Source organism: Aspergillus multicolor, assembly GCF_047715735.1.
Source record: "Aspergillus multicolor strain CBS 133.54 unplaced genomic scaffold BDW74scaffold_2, whole genome shotgun sequence".
NCBI lineage: Eukaryota > Fungi > Ascomycota > Eurotiomycetes > Eurotiales > Aspergillaceae > Aspergillus > Aspergillus multicolor.
Window position 1 is genome coordinate 547,045 of NW_027395953.1, and position 17,235 is coordinate 564,279.

Sequence of the window (17,235 nt, forward strand, 5' to 3'; positions counted from 1 at the left end):
CATCGGTAAATCCGAGCGCAGGAGCAGTATTATGGTCAGAAATAAATGCTCTCGCCTCGCTTAGGAACGTGGAACTCAACACCCATATGATGTATCGCTTCCACATCGATCAGCTGTTGGAGGATAGTCTCGGCGGCGTCCTCCTCGTCTTGTAAAAGTTCTTTCACATGTATGACATACACCGAAAGACCTGCCAAGGGCTTTTTGGCTTCGGGAATATCCTCAGAATCACTTGCCCTGTTGTGAAGAGTCTGACGGTCAACGTCGAGGGGCGCCGACTCCGAGGATCCGGTCGCCTGTCGTAGACGGCCTTCCGAGGGTGCACGTCTTTTGCTGCTGCTTCGAGGAGACACAGATTTGCTCTTACTACCTGCGCGCCGACTTGATCCCTCACCTGCACTCAACTCGGCACTACTTTGTCGTTTGCGTTTGGGACTTGGCGACCAGCTTATGTCCTTAATCTTAGCTACAAGTTCACATAGCACGAACAGCTCGCTAGCCAGGTGGCGCGGACAAAGATGGCCGAAGAGATATAGATCATTGATAGCGTCCGTGTAGGAACATTCGATGAAAATGGCACACAGGTTGCCAGAAGCCACCTTTGGTGCAGCGATTTCCCAAATTTTCTTATTGCGCGGATTGAGAGATACCGAATCTGGCTCAACATCGCCAAAAATGATGATTTCTTTTCCGGTCTTCTGGTCGCGGAGGAGGAACGCCGAGCTTTCGACAGTGGTAAAGAGTGCTTCTTGTCCTGAAGGTGATTGTCGGGCATGACTTGCAATTCTAGACACTGTTAGTGCAGCCCTTAAGAAGGATCTTGAAGCAAGCCACTTACGATCCCATGTCTTGTCCATGCTGTCCCTTTGCAGGAATGTTGGAGCTGGGGCTCTCTTCAACAGCGTACGTCCTAGTACCTGTCTTTACCTTGCATTTCCCATGGCTGATACCAAGACCTCGAACAAGCAATCCTGATCCAACTTCAATATAACCATTCTCCTCGCCGTGACCCAGCATGGGGTTTCCGCCATCAGCGAGGCGCTGATACGTAATCAACCCTACGCCTTCATCCTCATCGGAGAGATTTGGCCAGATCAGGTTGTTGAAAATGTGAGTTTTCATGGCCTCTATCACGGACGGCAGCGCCGCAACGATCTTCGAGCTGTTTCCTTTAGTCAAAGCCGGAAGATTGATGGCTAAACCTGACAGATGATCCAAATGAGGATGTGTGATGAGTATGCGCCCGATAATTGATTCAAAAATGTGCTTTGCGTTTGCACCAGCAGTTCTGTGCGGCAGGTGTAACCCAACAAAGGGACCGGATGTGACAACCCCGTTCTCGGTCTCGCACTGTTCCGCTGCATGAACAAGTCCGCCAAGCAGGGTACCTGCATCGACGGCGACCATGGAATTTGGATTCCAGTTAGAAGCTGTAGATCGGACAAGGATACCGGTAATTCTATCTTCACGAGGACCCCCTGTCGGACCCTAGGAAGATAATCAGCCTTAGTTCTCGGTGTTTGTCAGGTGGCAGGGGGGAGTTCCTCGGGAAAGATCCTTAATGGACAATGGATTCACTGTGCAGACTCAAGACTTACCAGGACGACAACATGCAAGGCAGGCTCTGTTTCTTTGTCATTATGGTCACCATGACTGCTCGAGTCTCTAAATTCGGCAGAATCCATAGACTTAGCATCGGATAGCGGCTCGTCATCGGTGGAGAAAAAGACTGGAGAATTGTACCTTTCATCACCAGTCCGAGAGGGTTGGGAATGATCCTGATCTTTCTCCTTCCCTTTGTCTTCTGAAGACTCCGTGTCAGCTGGAGTATTTTGGTTATCCCTAGATCCCCTGTCGACCTGTCTGCCCTTGTCGCCATGTTCACCCTTATCATCTTGAGAGCCCTGGTCAGCCTGGGTGCCTCGGCTATCATGGCCGCCCTTGTCGGCATGGGGGCTGGCAGAATGAGAGCCCTGCCCGTCCTGAGAGCGCTCGTCGGCATGCGAACCCTTGGCGACGCGAGAAGTTTTGTCGTCAGGTGCAACAGCTTTCTTTGGCCTGCCAGCAACCTTGGGCTTGTCCACACTCAAGACAGTGCTGCTATTCTTCTTCGGAAACATCGTCGATACAGTCTCCACAGCCGGAGAACAAGCCTGGTGGATATGAAGCTAGGCTGGGGATACCTGCAGCTGCAACTGCAGTAACCCGCTGACTGGGGTGCAGGAGGCGCTAACCGAAGAATGCGAACGGTTAGGTGCGGAGTAAGAGCTAGTACAAAGTGAGCATGTGCACAGTGCTCATGAAGCGGTCACCCACAGGAAAGATGCGTATAGTCCGGGGTGGGTTTGGTGGCTGGCTTCTGGAACCTCGAAGCCGTAGATGTCTGAAACAAGACGAGTAGTGAGGCGCGGGACTAGCCGCCAACTCGGTGATACGGGTTATAGACAATAAGATTGTAAAATGTGGATGGAGTGACGTGGAGATGATTAATGAGAGAGCTTTGATGAAGAGAGGCAAGGAAGAGTTGCCTGGCTGGGAGTAGAGAAGAGTTGAGGAGAGGACAAAGAAGGAGCGATTAATGGAGGCTGGTGCTGGACCTGGTGCTGGACCTGGTGCTCTCGCTGGTGCTGCGGAAAGTGTGGATCTGGCCAACTCAGTCCAGAGCACTTTGTATACTGGAGGACCGCCGTGGGTGTATATTCCCGGGCGATCAGCATGTCATACATATGTAGTGTCTCCGATCGAAGTATAGGCATCCCTGCGTTTTGCGGGGAAGCAGGAAACTGGCCCTGTTTATTTATCAACGGTCATCAGTCGCTATATGCGCCCGGCAGACAATCAGCTTCCAAGAGGCAGGAAGAAGCCTGCTGCATCCATGGATGTCATCCCGTCTGCCCATACAGGATAAGCCATAGTAAAAGGGTCATTGCGTTCTCAAAACGTCAAAGCCGACCTAGGCTCTCGCTTAACAAACAACCAAATCCTCTTCAACCGCCGTCATCTGGCTTCTATGATTCTATAATAACACGCAAGGCTTTATAACACTCCCACTATCGCTGGCACCTTCTGAGCCGCATCTTAGCACCGATCTAGTGCCCGCTCGGCGCTCTTGCTCCTTCCGACCATCCTTCGCTGTAGCGTACTCCCAGCGGAAGCACACTGGGCACGGAGATGGCCCACCTGAGCATCTGAGATAACTCCAATCAGTCCAGTCGGAGTTCACCGTCACGATCAGCTGCCTTATCCAAAGCGTCCGTGATGCGCGACCCGCTACCCTCGTAGAGTAGCGAATCGTACACGGTCGCTCCCACAAAACAGCCTACGAAGGGGGCAAACAGCGGCACCACGAAGTAGTAGTTTGCCGCCGTAAACACTTCCCTACCATAGACTAACGCCGAGAAGAGCCGGGGGCCAAAGTCACGCGCTGGATTGATCGCCTGAAAAGAATTTAGTTCAGAAAAAACAGCAGTAAGAGTCAGGGAGTCGCTAATCGATTAGCGAGTCACGTACGTATCCTGTTTGCCAGCCTACAGCAGCACCAATGGCAAGCAGGAGCAGGAACATAGAGAGCTGTGGCGACTGGAAGCGATGCGCGTTGGCAGAGGCGGAGATGCTCAGGACGCCAAACATGAGTACGGACGCCCCAAGCGCTTCATTGAACACAGCCTCCCAGTTCGAAGAGAAGAAGGCGGCCGGATAGGTGCAGAAAATACCGGCCGAGTGATGCCCCCGAGGACTGAGGATTGAGCCTCCTGGGATCGTGTACTCGGGATCCCAGGCCAGGATAGCTGAACGGTAGTTGATGTAGACGATGGCAGCACCCACGAAGCCTCCCAGGAATTGGGCCAGCAGCTTACCGGGAAGTCTCCTCCACTGATCCGGTTGCGGTCGCACTAAAGCCATGATGATCGAGATGGCTGGGTTGCAGACCGGGCTGGGATCGGCCAGGTAGCCGGACAGACAGACTGCCGCTGCCCAGGCTAGGTTGATAGAAAGCCAGGTGCCATATTGGTAGTCGGAAAGCAGAGCCTGGGCAACCACTCCGTCGCCGATGACAATGATCAAGGCGGTTCCGAGAAACTCGGCCGCGTAAGGTTTGAGGCCACGAGGCGAGATTTTTGAGAGGGAGACGCGCATCTCGTGTATATGGGCCTCGTCTTGGGACAATTGCAAGGAAGGAGAAGAGAGGGAGAAGGGAAGAGGAGGGGGATCGACAGAGCATGCGTAGATATACGGTGTATAAGTTCCTATCTTTGCTGCTCACCTAGTAACCGCAGGGTCTACCCGAAAAACAGTGCTCGATTGCAGCTTTGATTGGTTCGATTCGAAAATTGGTTACCACTGGAGCCAAAACAGGTTTAGAGCTGTCTCAAGCTAATTGCCAGGGCTTCATCGGCCCGAGTCATGCAATTCCACCGCAACGGTAACGACAGGGATATCATTGATGAGGCTGAGAAGGTATAGAAAGCCGTGTGGCTAGTATAAAACCGCGAAAAGAGTAAAGACACAACACCATAAACCACCGTGGGCTCCAAATGAGTTCATAAGATACATTAGTCATTTCAGTCTTCCTTCCGGACACCAAGCGATAAGTCAGACCCGAGTACGCGAAGAATTAACCAGTCCTGTACATGTAGATATTACATGGTCCCTTCGACCTTGTGACCACGCAAGAAGCCACTAGCAGAACCCCGCCCTTCAAAACGCCGAACCCAACCCGCTAAAATTCAGAAGCTTAGAAAAACCGACGGATTTCATGAGTTTGAGTTAGTGCGTGTGCGAGCTGTCATCTGGATTGCCAACAGCAGCGTCGTAGCTGGGGATTGGCGGTTGATCCTCACGGGAGAAGTCTTGACTGGTTCTCGGACTCCCATCAGGGCTGGTGTATTCCGGGGGTGGGACCTGCTCTAACTCATCCGGAGTCACTAAAGGGACCTGCTCAAGATTGCTGAGGCCTGTTCGACTTGACCCTTCTCCGGCATCTTCATTTGAGGGAATGTGCGCGAGCGGGGCGAGGGAGATATCGGTTGGTGATCGGATAGGCCCCGGACTGACCGCTGGCGGTATCCGAACGGTTGAGCTTGTTTGTGCATAGCTGGGGTCTTGGTAGACCCGATGCGCCAAATGGGCGGCACTTTCTCGGCCGGATTCAAGAAGAATGCTACCTTGTTCACTCCCGTACGGCGGAGGAGGTGCTAGGCTACCAGTCATTGGCGCCAAACCCCATTTTTTGACATTGGCCTCGATGAAAACAAACCCCATCTGACCAAAATTCACGTGTACAGTGCAAGGTCCAGTAGCCCCGACAGTAGGGAAGAAGTTTTGCGATTTCTGACCGTGAGCCACATCTTCCAACTTCTTGCCATTGCGGGTAAAGAATATCGTGCCGGACCGGGGACGGTACCCGACTCCAACAACATCGCCTTGTGTGAGCTGAGGTCCATACGGGAGCGAAGTAAAAGGCTGATTATATCTCCGATGACCGGTGGACTCATATGCGACTGATGCTTTGTGGTAACCTAGAACAATTAGCCATCTGCAAATGTCGTACCGCGCGAGGCTGGCGAACGAACCAGGTAATCTGAATAGAGGATATGGCTTCGTGGACATGCCAATGCTGATCACGCTGGTCTCGGGCTTGTCATATATCTTTGCTTCCCAATAGTAAACGTCGTTCTGTTTAGGAACCGGTAGGTTCGTTTGAACGCTGCATATTGAATCATAGAATTCGATCTCTGTTCGGCCTTCCACAAAGCAATTGGCAATTTCCAGTTCCGGCTGGAACTCCCACGCTGATACGCCCTTTTCTTGAATTGCGAGGAATTGCGACAACGATATGTCAGTCTGCGTTGACTCGGGCGGATTGGCTTCGACGAATGCTGCATCATACGATTAGTTGCTGTTGCAGGTGACATGAAAGAGCAAAACGTCGTAATGAAACCCACCTTTTGACCTCAAGTACTCCGACCTCGACAAATCGTCCATAACTTCAAGGGCCTCGGCCTCCTCCCGCAAAAATGCTTGCTCATCGTCGAATTCACCCGGACGGCCCATACGATCTAGAAGAATCCGACCACGCTGGGTGTACTTGAAGAAAAAGAAGGCCGCGAGCACCAGCACCGCAACTGCCGCCGAACCAAAGGCAGATAAAACACCAATCAAGATACCCTTCCCGGTCGAATTGCCACTGGCACTTATCGCACCACCATTGCCCTGCTCCCAAGATGCCGCTGGCATTCCATGTGCAAATTTTGATGTGACATGTTGCGGCTCGAATATAGGCGGCGTATGGATGTTCGTTTGAAGAGACGGAGGGCTTGTTCTGATGGAAGTCGCAAGGGTCGAAGGAGCATCCCAAAAAGCACCGGGCGCCGATGCCTCAGATCCCCGCATCGTTCATTGACAGGAAAGCTGGCCTTCGTCGATGAGGCGCCGAGGGTATCGGAGTGCTGATACAGGAATTCGGAATAATTAAAGGCACGGATAGATGACGCAAGATAAACTGGATGAAACAGGAGATTGAAGAGTTAATGTGGATGGATGAGATGAAATGACGATCGGGCGAGGGCTGGGAAGTCTGGAAGTGGAAGACGGATCGGCGGGAAGAGTGGAAGTCAGTGGCCGGAACTTGGCGGGGGGCGATAAAAATGGATCTCAGGCGCCAACTGTGGACGTTTTCGGGCCCTGGTCTATTGTCAACAATCCTGGACTTTTATTGATTTATAGTTGACGATATCAAGGAGAGACTGCCTTGACATCGGAGTAGCAGCCCTTTGTCTTGACCTTCCAGGCCCTTTGTCGCCCTGCATTGCAGGGTGTCAGTCTGCCAACGATGGCCATACTAAGCTCTAGGGGCGGCCGTACAGGCCCCGTACGGGAACGTCATCTAGCGCCCCGTCGTCCTTCTTATCTCCCTCGCTCGTTTTCTCAGGCTTCACCGGAGTGTTCGCTCGTGCTCTATAGTGTCAGTTCTCGTGCGCCCTCTAGGCATACTTACCCTGAAGGATGCGAGTCACGGATCTATCCAAACTCAACATCTCGCCTGATGACACCTGCGACATCCGCATCACAGTCCAGACTGGTTCCGAGTGCGACAAGTATCCAGGTCCGTGCCGAGTCCAAACCGTTTGACCCCTACACCCCTTCCATCTATCCGCATATCTCCCTCCAAGATTGAGGGCGCTTCTAGTCTAACGTGATACATCTCGCAGCGAAACAACATGCTCGCAAGGTTGCTGCAAAACTAGGTGTCCGCGACGGCCTTATCTATCTCGTCGGCAAGGCTACCATTAACTGGGGAGACTCGGACCAACCACGTCCTTGGCGGCAGAGACGTTACTTTTATTACCTGAGTGGTGTCGACGAGGCAGATTGTTATCTGACATATGACATTCGCAACGATATTTTGACAATTTACGTTCCAAATTTCAGCCTGCAGCACGCGATATGGATGGGCCCAACACTAACTGTGGACGAGGCACGGCAACGATACGATGCAGACCGCTTTCGCTACTTCGCAGCTTTACGCAGTGATCTGAATGCATGGGTGGACCAGTATAACAAAGACAGTCCGATCTACATCCTCCATAGCACCCAGAAGCCCGAAGTCTCGTCAGGAGAGCTCCGGCTGAACGACAAGTCATTGATACCCGCAATGGATGCAGCAAGAGAAGTGAAGGACGGATATGAAATCCGAATGATTCGCAAAGCTAATGAGGTATCCGCCCTTGCACACCGAAACATTCTCAAAAATATCCATCGCATGTCGAACGAGGGTGAGATTGAAGGGCTGTTCCTGGACACGTGTGTCTCACATGGCGCCAAGAATCAGTCTTATGAGATAATCGCTGGGTCCGGACCTAACGCAGCAGTTCTTCACTATGTGAAGAACGACGAGGACTTCAATGGGAGACAGCTTGTCTGTCTTGATGCCGGCGCAGAATGGAACTGCTACGCGAGTGACGTCACTCGCACAATTCCTCTGGGGAAAGACTGGCCTAGTGCGCACGCAAAAGATATCTACGCCATCGTAGAGGAGATGCAGGAGGAATGCATCAAACGCGTCAGGCCCGGGTTGCGATTCCGGGACTTGCAAGAGCTGGCGCATGTCATCGCCATCAAAGGACTGCAAAGACTCGGAGTTCTCAAAGAGGGAACTGTAGAAGAAATCCGTCAATCAGGAGCATCTTCCATCTTCTTTCCTCATGGTCTCGGCCATCATGTAGGACTGGAGGTCCATGATGTATCGGCACAGCCAATCACCGCTAATGGACACTGGCCCAGGAAATTTATACCTCAAATGAGTACTCCACTTCTTCAGGAGGGTATGGTGATTACCATTGAGCCAGGGGTTTATTTCAACAAGCTTGCCCTGGAGAATGCTCGAAGCCTGCCGTTGGCGAAGTACATTGACTTCGAGAGAGCCGAGCAGTATATCCCCATTGGCGGAGTACGCATTGAGGATGACCTCTTGGTCATCAGCACGGGGTACGAGAACTTGACAACGGCGCCGAAAGGCAAGGAGATGTTAGAGATTCTCCGTGGCCGCAGGGCGTAACCACCGATACTTGCTCATTGATGTCATCTTATCATTGAGTTCTCTGGAAGATGTGACACCACCCCGACATCGCCAAGTATTTAGGAATTGCTCGTCACCAGCCTGAGGATCACCGGTAACCTTGTATATAGTCTATATTATCCGCAACCACGAATATTCAAACAAATACGCACGGGGCATTGTCCAACTCATTCCCAAGAAATCGCTCTCCTTTCTCAAGAAACAGTGCTACACAGTTCCTGAGGCACACAGGAAACAGTTACACACGTGGCGCGTACCTACAGGATATCATACGTCCCATGCAGAGGACAAAAAAGCAAAAGGAAGCGAGCTGCGAGATAGACAGTTTCAGAAGTCAGGCCACCATGCCAATCAATCCACCATCATCTCCCTCACCCTTTTTTCTCCGTAGAGTCTAGAGGTCAAGTAGCCACAGTCAGATTTTTCCCCCCTTGCGCCATTGAATCATCCCACTGTCATCAGGAGACCGGAAATATTCGCCGCAGCCAAGGTAATCCGTTGCGAAATCTTGTGCTCCATAATCCGCACACAAAGCGCCTCCAGGGAGAAACGTTAGTAAGTAGTACCTAAAACCAGGAGCCTCGCGTCATCGATCGGAGTCGGATCATCCAGGAACTTCCAGAACTTGATCTTGATCTCAGGAGGTCAGGAGTCTCAGTTCTGGACCTTGACAAATGGGCCGGACCCATAAGAGTCATTTATTCAAGGTTAGGTAAGACCGCAAGAAGCTCGGACGTCGACTAGAGGAAGCTCAGGTGAAAAAATAGGTTGAAGTGCCGAATCCGAGCTCGCAAGGAAGAGGCCGGAGCGAGCCCGGGAAACTCCGTAGACAGATGCAATGCAGCTCTTCGATGAGGCAATTTGGCACCATATATGCAGTGCTAGTTGTCTAGCTCCTTGGGCATCGCCGCATCATGAAGGAAAGCTCGGGAAAGGGCAAAAATATGCAGCGAAGTGGGCCGGGGACCCGGGCAGCCGTGAAAATCGTCCGGTGGGCCTGGCGTGTGGTCTGCAATTTTTTTCTCGCAGGGCCAGGCCGATGTAGGAGCTCCATCACTTGATTGGGCCTTAGTGAGTCACACCATACGCTGCAGTCATTTTGCCATGGGATCCGTCATCGTCTCATGTTGTATATAAGGAGCTGGGCCTCCCTCTGCGGCTTCAAGCTCCCCTTCCCTTTCCCTTCTTTACCTCATCTCGTCCTTTCAAAGGGGTGATGGTCACTCCCCTCTTTGTTGTCTAGGGTTCCTTCTATACTTCCATCGAGCTTTGTTTTGTTTCTCGTCTACATACTATCCTATACTTCCGCCGTGCCCTAGAAGACAGAGAGGGAAGGGGGAACATTCAAAATCAGTTCCCCACCCAAAAGTTTCTTGCGCTTCTTGTATAGAATGGGACAAAGGCACAATCGACGACGAACCCGCCCTCGATCTCGAAAATCTTCCGTCAATACAGCACCACATCCTGCTGCTATATCTTCTCCGGCCGACCTCTCCTGCGCTCAATCCCATCCATACTCTTTCGACTGCCTTGAAAACCGTCCTGCCTCCACCCGGCACTATAGGGGGTTGACATGGCAGCACAGTGAGCAACAGAAACCGGACGCAGCCAACATGGAGACGGAGCAATACCGACTGTTTGGGGGCGAACCTGGGGACGACGTGGGTCTTTGCTATCGCATGCTCGAATATTTCGGAGGACTCGACTATATCGACCCGTGAGTTTTTTTCCGGCTTCGTCGTTATAAAGCGACCCCATTCTGACATTACTTCCTTCGCCAGACCCCAGGAACTCAATCCCTTGCCCGGGTGAAGATCATTCGAAGTATCCTGGCGGGCATCGTGACGATGATCCGTTGTGCTGTCGCCAGTGGTGGAAATAAACAATCAAAAAAAGACCGGAACGACGATTCAATTACTTCGACACGATTTGAATATCCGACGCACTCATCTCTCGCCAAAGTATCCAACCGCGACAAATGGGACGTAATCACGCGCCCAAGGCACAGGCACCAGGTTACATGGGGCACCCAAGTCACCGACTTGTAGCAATGAAGATTTCCTCGGGGATCGGATTGGTCTATTCAGACTTGGCCATGTGATTTTTCTGGGTTGAGAGCCCATGTCCTGGCGGCATTGAGGTGCGCTCCGACTAGCCTTGCTCGATGGGTTGAGTTCGCGACCGGCCGGCCTTTGGCTGGCTCGTTGACGCTTGAATTCCCCATCGGTGAGTCCAACATCGGGCATGTGCTTCGTGCTCGCGTACTTTGTACCATCGCAGGGCTCGGGTATCTTTGCGCTTGTAGCCAGTCATCATCATCACGGAATCAGGCGAGGGAGTGTCAGTCTAGTGAGCCAGCATATCATGTGGTGTCCCTACTCAGGGGAGCAATTAGCAGGCTCAAAATGTCGAACGTCAGAACTGTTTCGATCATCAGTATGCCATATATTAGCGGCATTAGAGTACCAAATACTTATGATTATGAATAATGAGTCGGAAAAATAATAATATAATATCAGTTCACGATAATAGTTGAAGGACCAGTGAGATGTAACTTGACGTAGGAACTTGGAGTCTTGGACCCTGAAGCAGTGAAGAACGGATACCGTAGCCTTGTGGCTGGCCTTACCTTAAACTGGAAGGCGGTGTGGTACCAGATGCCCCGTAAAGGACACGGTCTATCACAAAAGCACCACCGGCAATAAGATAAGTTAATTCACTCAAGGACCAGAGATGTTGCTGGTCATCCTGTCTTTCACTCTCCCTTGACCTTGTCAATCTTGAATATAAATACACAACCAAATCCTCTCCAGACTTGATCAACACCCAACAAACCTCAAGCCTTGCTCTAGAGTAGAAGACGAACCTCTGCCACCAAGTCGCCCACTGCGGGCAACCGTGTCCACTGACATCGCACCACCATGTCTACAGATTACACCTACGATGAACAGGTACGGTTACGATCTGATCGCAAGGATATGTCTTGATGTTCTTGATTCCTGATGTCTCTTTCAGGGTCAATTCTTCCCGTTCTTCGTTTTGACGTTGACTGGTCTCGTCACTCTGCCCTTGACATACAATCTCCTGAAACCGCCCAAAGGTATGGCTACTCGGTTCCTCTGAGCTTCGCATGGTTCCCTGTCGTCTAACAACACTGCTGTTTCTAGAACTCGAGAATACCGCTCCCCGGATACGGTCCAACTTCAAACCCGAACATGAAGACCTAATTGAGGCTCAGAAGCGCAAGCGCCTCCGTAAGGAGCGCCGCATTAAGCGCATTATCACTGTTGTCGTGGGATACACTGTCATGGCGTATATGGCTTATTTGATTGTGGTTACTGCCCGCGCATCGCCGAAGATCTGGGACCCCTATGACATTCTCGGCGTTTCAAGAGTCAGCCTTTTCACCTTTTTCGCACGTTTTACGAGTACTGACAGACTTTATTATAGAGTGCCGACGAGCGAGCGATCTCCAAACATTACAAGCGTCTTTCTCTCATCTACCACCCCGACAAGATCCGACCTGACCCCGCCAAGAATGAAACCATTGAAATGCTCAACGAACGTTTCGTGGAACTTACCAAGGCCTACAAAGCCCTGACCGACGAAGAAGTGCGCAACAACTACCTCCAATATGGACATCCGGATGGCAAGCAGAGCTTCAGCATCGGTATCGCTCTTCCGCAGTTCATCGTCACGGAAGGAAATGGAAAATATGTGCTTCTTGTTTACGGCTGCTTGCTTGGTGTGCTGCTGCCTTACATTGTCGGGAAATGGTGGTATGGCTCCCAGCGATACACCAAGGAAAAGGTTTACGTCGCCAGCGCGGGTAACATATTCCGGGAGTACAAAGATGATATCATGGATGGTGGAATTGTTAATGCTCTTTCTTCCGGTGACGAGTTCAAAGAGGTCATCCCAGCTCAAAAAGCCGAGTCGGGTTTGGCGAAACTTGAGCAAAAAGTACTTGCTGAAGGCAACAAGTTCCTCTCGGAACAAGACCGGGAAGTCATCAAAGGTCTAGATGATATTAGCAGAAGGAAGGCTTTGGCCTTGTTGTGGGCTTATTTGGGTCGTGTTGAACTGGATGACTCTACACTTAACGGAGGTAAGTTGCTCTTCGATTTTCGATAGGATACCTGCTGACTTCTAATCAGAAAAATACGAAGTCGCACCAATCGCTCTGCGCCTGAACGAAGCATTTACAGCCGTTTCTCTCGCCTTTGGCAATCTTCGTCCCCTTCTTGGCTCCTTCCGCACGTCTCAGAACCTCATCCAAGCTGTTGCGCCGGGATCTTCTCCTCTCCTTCAACTGCCTTACTTCACAGACAAAGTTGTGCGGTCAGTAGAGGGCGAAGATGTCAAGAACCATTTCACTGTCCAGAAGTTCATGAGAATGTCAGAGGAGAAGCGACGTTCCCTCACAGTTGGAGCCGGTCTTCTTTCCGAACAGCAGTACGCGGCTGCCATCACCGTTGCTAAACAACTACCCGTTCTTCAGATCTCCAAGGCTTGGTTCAAGGTCATGGGCGAGAAAGTGATCACTCCCAGCAGTTTGGTCCAGCTTGTTGTCAAGGCCCGATTTATCCCACCTGGATCCACAGATGTTCCTGAAGCAGACCCCGCTGATCTCGAAGACATCGATCCCGAGGAGGGTGACCTGGACGCACTCATGGGTCGCGGGCCCTCTCGAAACCGGTCAGTGAAATTCGCCGATGGCCAAAACAACGTCAACAAGAAGGTTCAACCGCCTCTGGCCAACGCACCATACCTTGCGCTCGACCACTCTCCACGATGGCAGATCTTCCTTGCGGACGGCAAGCAGGGCAAGATCGCCGTTCCTCCATTCATCTTTACCACTTTTGAGAAGCCCTTGTTCGACGAATCCGGTAACCCTACGTACAATGTTCAGACCCTTAGAATGCAGTTCCAGGCACCTCCTCAAGTCGGGGACTTCAACTTCGTTATGCACATGGTTTGCGACAGCTACATTGGCCTTGATTCCCAGCTCGACATCACCCTCCACATTGATGATGCAGCCAAGGCAGCTGCTCTGGATGAAGAAGATGATATCAGTGAACCCGACGAGGGTGAGTTAACATCTCATTATCGCTCTTAGCTTAGAATCATAACTAACAATTCACTACAGACTCAATAGCCGGCCAGATGCAGGCGCTGAAGACCGGCCAGGCCCCGAAGAAGAAGACCAAGAAGCCCGCAGAGTCCAGCGAGGAGGAGAGCGACACCGAGGGCGACGAGGGAGATACCAGCGACACAAATACCGAAACTGATGTTGACGACTAGATACACCAAATACAACTGTTACTGATCATATGCAAATAAGAAGAGTGGGACCCAACCAAAAAGGAGTCAGGCATACCCCTCATGGAATGAATGATTATTGTTCTACGGACGGGTCCGAGACCATACCTTCGGAGTTTCATTGTCTTCATTTTTCTTTTTCGTTTTCATCTATGTATTATCCTGGGAAATCTAAATTTCAGTTCATATCTTCGACGCTTTATTCTTTTTGCAAGTCTCTTATTACCATTGGGTTGATATTGGCTTTCGCGGGTGTAGATCATGGCGTGCATGCATAAGTCCAGAAATAGAGGGTTTTTCTTCTCAGGCTGTATGTTTACTCTTAGTGCTTGCCTCGCAAAGTAGATAGTCCGTACGTATCTTGTAGAATAGCTTGTAGGATTCTCGGCACCGGCCGAAACGGTGATTATTGATATGGAAAATCCATGGGTCTTATTGCTTATCATAGACGAGTTAGTAGGCTATGTGTAGCGATGCGACCCGGCTAAAGCACAACAAGAGCCAAGGGTGTTGAATCCAATACAGAGAGACCAAAAATGAACCCCGATAAACTAGTCTCAAAATACAGCGACAGACGCGAGTAGGTATATCCCAACACAAGTGTAAACACAAAAAGCAGCTGGACAGGTGTATATTTCCAGGGGACACATAACAGAGGCGAATCAGTAGTATTAAGGGTAGTATATTAGATTATGAGAGTCTCGACATATGGGGTATATAGCGGTCGGTTCAGAAAGAGATTATCGCAGTTGACAAAGTCGGATTATTCACAAGAGTATGCCCACGCCGGTTGAAGGGGCGGCTGATACATAGGCTGGTGGTCGGGGATGTGAAGGTTGTAATTGTCGACGAGGCCGACAGACAGACCAGCTGTTGTCACTCCCGTCACGGCAGGTAGGACCGAAGGCAGTGCAGATGAGCCTGTATTCACTATAGGCTGGAGGCGGTTGCCAGTCGGTTCCGGGGTGCAGCAGTAGAGATATGGATGCGCGAGAGGAGGAACAGGCGAGGGTACCGTGGTGGCGCACTTGGGCTCACTTATGAGAGCCGGTATCTCCATCACAGTGGATGGCATTGCTCCGCGAAACTCGGTTTGTGGGTAGCCGTGATATGGCTCAGGCTGAATAGGCTGAAGAGACTGGAACTCCCACTTGGTGGGCGCTTGATCGATTGGAGACAAATGAACGGGGCTGGTCAGACTGGTTGGAATAGGATCAGGGGGCGTGACGGGCTCTGGTGATGGGTCTGTGGTTGCGCTGCAATCGGTCGAGCTTGACAGCACGTGTAAATAGTGGAGGTCTTCGGTCTCGTCGCTTGTGACCTCATGAGATGATTCCTCGGCCTGCTTTATCAGCCCCAAACGGTCGAGGATTGCATGCGTGAGGGGATATCCGTCGGGCGTCTCAACGAGAGGCTCGCCTGGGAATCCTTCCTTGCTAGCACAGAGCTTGTAGAGCCTTTGGAGTGCCTTGACTACGAGGGCGTGATTCGATTCCAGCATCTCGACAAATCTGAATATCAAACTCGGTTAGGCTCATCATTTTATATCGAGAGAAAATGAAGAGAATCAGAAGAAGCCTCACCCTCGAGAGTAGACCTTTGTCTGAGTGGCTTTTCTCTCCCGGAATAGGCAGGGACGGTTGTATGATGAACAGCGACTGCATGGTTGTTTCCCATCACACTGAGCTAAATTAGCATTGAAATAACATAACTACGGACTCTGGAAGAAGGCAAGCATACCTTGGTCTTCTTGACTCTGCAATGATCGCATGCCTTTAGAACATGCTTGCGCTTCACTCGAAATACCCGTTGATCCTGCTTCTCCTCACCCAAAGATATTCGAGAATCGAACTGTGACAGAGACGGCACAGTAGAGAAGCCATATATAGCATCTGGGTATCCCGCTATATATGACTTTGGGCGTAATTGAGGCTGTCTTAACATTGTGTTGGCCGTGAAGATAGCGCAAGAAACAAGCTCGGAGAGTATGAGATTGATATAGCGGTTTATCTGATGAGGCGACAGGGTTGATAGGCCGGGGAGCTGCCTCTTGAGTGGCCACTGCGCGCGGCTTGGGTGAGGGGTAGATGTAGGTGTGCGCTGGGCTGACCTTCTTCCACACAGGAGGCGAGTTCATGGCAATAACATGTCATTTGAAGCTGGCGGCGGCTGACAGATCGTGCCAGACCTTACAATGAGGGTCATGATTAGTATCCCAAAGAACTAGCTCTTGTGCAGTCGCCCCGCAAATGCAGCCGACAATCGTTCCCCAGTTGAATATCTAAACCCGTAAAGAGACAGCCTGAGGGTGACGTGGATCGCGCTGGTCTGCTGCTACTGGTCTGTTACAATATGGACTAGTACTATCAGTTGTTATGCGTCCACCTTTTGGGGCTGTGGCAGCCTTGTGGATCAATACTGCCCCATTGACAACCTTGTTTCGAGGCCTTGGGTTTGCAGCATGCCTCCAAAGACATTGACGGCATAGAACATACAGAACACTGAACTTGCTGCATTTGACACACAGGAGACCTAAGGTTGGCAGCTCAACCCTCACATCGAAGTCAACTGATGCTCAATGTAGTGCTCACCAGCACTTCTCATCCACACATCCTGATCTGATGGATTGGGAGGCGAAATCGTAAGCATCAAGTTCAGTGGATGTGGTGACAAACGCCACCACTAGGTCGGGACATGGATATTGTAGATCCTTCTTGCTTCATCGTGCAGATTCACGATTACGAGTTCCCAATTTTGTGTCCCTCAGTGTATAGCATGTCCTGGAAACTCGAGTACAAAACTGCTCAACCGGGGGGTCCATGTACCGCGGCAGTCGGAATCTGACAGGTAAAAGATGGAGAAGAAACCGGGACCACTCGCTGTCTCGAAAGCGCCTATCGGTGGGTAAGATGACTACCATTGGGGCACACACGGCAATCATCACTCTGAGGCCACCATCTGCAGTGACGAGCTCGTGCTTCATCTAATACTGTGCCAAGGTTAATCGACGTTGACCCAATGGCGAGTGCTCCTGATGCTTCTCTTTGCTTTTTCGTGCCTCCGGCCCAGCTACTCTTGACTGAGTCTTCTAACTTGGAAGACCAATGACTGACGATTTGTTGCACCTCCCGTGATTCGAGTCAGCTCGGTTCAAAGCTAGATCGAGCCAAATACGATCTTCAAACTTTCTCGAACATTCCTGGTCGCGGTCGGACTTAGATCTAGCTCATCGAAGCCAAGCTGTACAAGCTTCACCTCCGGGGCCTTTAGACAGCATAGCAACCATGGTAGAAGGCAATGATATGGCTTAACAGGGGAGAAGAAGAGACTAGTCA

At 51.1% G+C, this 17,235-nt stretch overlaps 7 protein-coding genes across 7 annotated transcripts; 3 read left to right on the top strand and 4 right to left on the bottom strand.

Moving 5' to 3' along the window:
- Window positions 1-35: 35 nt before the first annotated feature.
- pdeA (3',5'-cyclic-nucleotide phosphodiesterase PDE1) lies at window positions 36-2,120 on the bottom strand (the record flags this gene model as incomplete). The annotated part of the gene is made up of 3 exons (XM_073727765.1): window positions 36-786; window positions 839-1,488; window positions 1,599-2,120. The coding sequence occupies 3 exons, from the start codon at window positions 2,118-2,120 to the stop codon at window positions 36-38; spliced, it is 1,923 nt and encodes a 640-aa protein (XP_073588510.1).
- Window positions 2,121-3,122: 1,002 nt separating this feature from the next.
- On the bottom strand, window positions 3,123-4,278 carry BDW74DRAFT_43691 (uncharacterized protein). Its single transcript, XM_073732792.1, has 2 exons — window positions 3,511-4,278; window positions 3,123-3,437 (listed from the first exon to the last, which is right to left on the bottom strand). Exons 1-2 carry the CDS (start codon window positions 4,135-4,137, stop codon window positions 3,204-3,206), a joined length of 861 nt encoding a protein of 286 aa, XP_073588511.1. The 5' UTR covers window positions 4,138-4,278; the 3' UTR covers window positions 3,123-3,203.
- Window position 4,279: 1 nt separating this feature from the next.
- On the bottom strand, window positions 4,280-6,755 carry BDW74DRAFT_43690 (SSH4 family protein). Its single transcript, XM_073732791.1, has 3 exons — window positions 5,946-6,755; window positions 5,574-5,879; window positions 4,280-5,519 (listed from the first exon to the last, which is right to left on the bottom strand). Exons 1-3 carry the CDS (start codon window positions 6,391-6,393, stop codon window positions 4,768-4,770), a joined length of 1,506 nt encoding a protein of 501 aa, XP_073588512.1. The 5' UTR covers window positions 6,394-6,755; the 3' UTR covers window positions 4,280-4,767.
- A 1-nt stretch (window position 6,756) lies between these two features.
- On the top strand, window positions 6,757-9,014 carry BDW74DRAFT_43763 (aminopeptidase P family protein). Its single transcript, XM_073732795.1, has 3 exons — window positions 6,757-7,105; window positions 7,212-8,633; window positions 8,689-9,014. The coding sequence occupies exons 1-2, from the start codon at window positions 7,006-7,008 to the stop codon at window positions 8,555-8,557; spliced, it is 1,446 nt and encodes a 481-aa protein (XP_073588513.1). The 5' UTR covers window positions 6,757-7,005; the 3' UTR covers window positions 8,558-8,633; window positions 8,689-9,014.
- Window positions 9,015-9,796: 782 nt separating this feature from the next.
- BDW74DRAFT_43749 (uncharacterized protein) lies at window positions 9,797-10,457 on the top strand. The gene is made up of 3 exons (XM_073732793.1): window positions 9,797-10,087; window positions 10,178-10,295; window positions 10,360-10,457. Exons 1-3 carry the CDS (start codon window positions 9,970-9,972, stop codon window positions 10,388-10,390), a joined length of 267 nt encoding a protein of 88 aa, XP_073588514.1. The 5' UTR covers window positions 9,797-9,969; the 3' UTR covers window positions 10,391-10,457.
- A 1,042-nt stretch (window positions 10,458-11,499) lies between these two features.
- Window positions 11,500-13,882, top strand: BDW74DRAFT_173282 (J domain-containing protein; the record flags this gene model as incomplete). The annotated part of the gene is made up of 6 exons (XM_073727766.1): window positions 11,500-11,529; window positions 11,594-11,678; window positions 11,746-11,972; window positions 12,029-12,686; window positions 12,736-13,668; window positions 13,728-13,882. The coding sequence occupies 6 exons, from the start codon at window positions 11,500-11,502 to the stop codon at window positions 13,880-13,882; spliced, it is 2,088 nt and encodes a 695-aa protein (XP_073588515.1).
- A 563-nt stretch (window positions 13,883-14,445) lies between these two features.
- BDW74DRAFT_44082 (Zn(II)2Cys6 transcription factor domain-containing protein) lies at window positions 14,446-16,231 on the bottom strand. Its single transcript, XM_073732796.1, has 3 exons — window positions 15,641-16,231; window positions 15,484-15,581; window positions 14,446-15,411 (listed from the first exon to the last, which is right to left on the bottom strand). Exons 1-3 carry the CDS (start codon window positions 15,842-15,844, stop codon window positions 14,664-14,666), a joined length of 1,050 nt encoding a protein of 349 aa, XP_073588516.1. The 5' UTR covers window positions 15,845-16,231; the 3' UTR covers window positions 14,446-14,663.
- Between the last annotated feature and the right edge of the window lie 1,004 nt (window positions 16,232-17,235).

Coding starts and splice junctions, on each gene's coding strand:
- BDW74DRAFT_44082 (XM_073732796.1), bottom strand. CDS start 15,844: ATGTTAAGACAGCCTCAATTACGCCCAAAGTCATATATAGCGGGATAC. Junction 15,582..15,640: donor GCAGAGTCAAGAAGACCAAG/GTATGCTTGCCT, acceptor AATTTAGCTCAG/TGTGATGGGAAACAACCATG. Junction 15,412..15,483: donor ACAAAGGTCTACTCTCGAGG/GTGAGGCTTCTT, acceptor TTTGATATTCAG/ATTTGTCGAGATGCTGGAAT.
- BDW74DRAFT_43691 (XM_073732792.1), bottom strand. CDS start 4,137: ATGCGCGTCTCCCTCTCAAAAATCTCGCCTCGTGGCCTCAAACCTTAC. Junction 3,438..3,510: donor TAGGCTGGCAAACAGGATAC/GTACGTGACTCG, acceptor AATTCTTTTCAG/GCGATCAATCCAGCGCGTGA.
- BDW74DRAFT_43749 (XM_073732793.1), top strand. CDS start 9,970: ATGGGACAAAGGCACAATCGACGACGAACCCGCCCTCGATCTCGAAAA. Junction 10,088..10,177: donor CCTCTCCTGCGCTCAATCCC/ATCCATACTCTT, acceptor AGCAACAGAAAC/CGGACGCAGCCAACATGGAG. Junction 10,296..10,359: donor GGACTCGACTATATCGACCC/GTGAGTTTTTTT, acceptor TTCCTTCGCCAG/ACCCCAGGAACTCAATCCCT.
- BDW74DRAFT_43690 (XM_073732791.1), bottom strand. CDS start 6,393: ATGCGGGGATCTGAGGCATCGGCGCCCGGTGCTTTTTGGGATGCTCCT. Junction 5,880..5,945: donor GGAGTACTTGAGGTCAAAAG/GTGGGTTTCATT, acceptor CGTATGATGCAG/CATTCGTCGAAGCCAATCCG. Junction 5,520..5,573: donor TCCTCTATTCAGATTACCTG/GTTCGTTCGCCA, acceptor TAATTGTTCTAG/GTTACCACAAAGCATCAGTC.
- BDW74DRAFT_43763 (XM_073732795.1), top strand. CDS start 7,006: ATGCGAGTCACGGATCTATCCAAACTCAACATCTCGCCTGATGACACC. Junction 7,106..7,211: donor CGAGTGCGACAAGTATCCAG/GTCCGTGCCGAG, acceptor TACATCTCGCAG/CGAAACAACATGCTCGCAAG.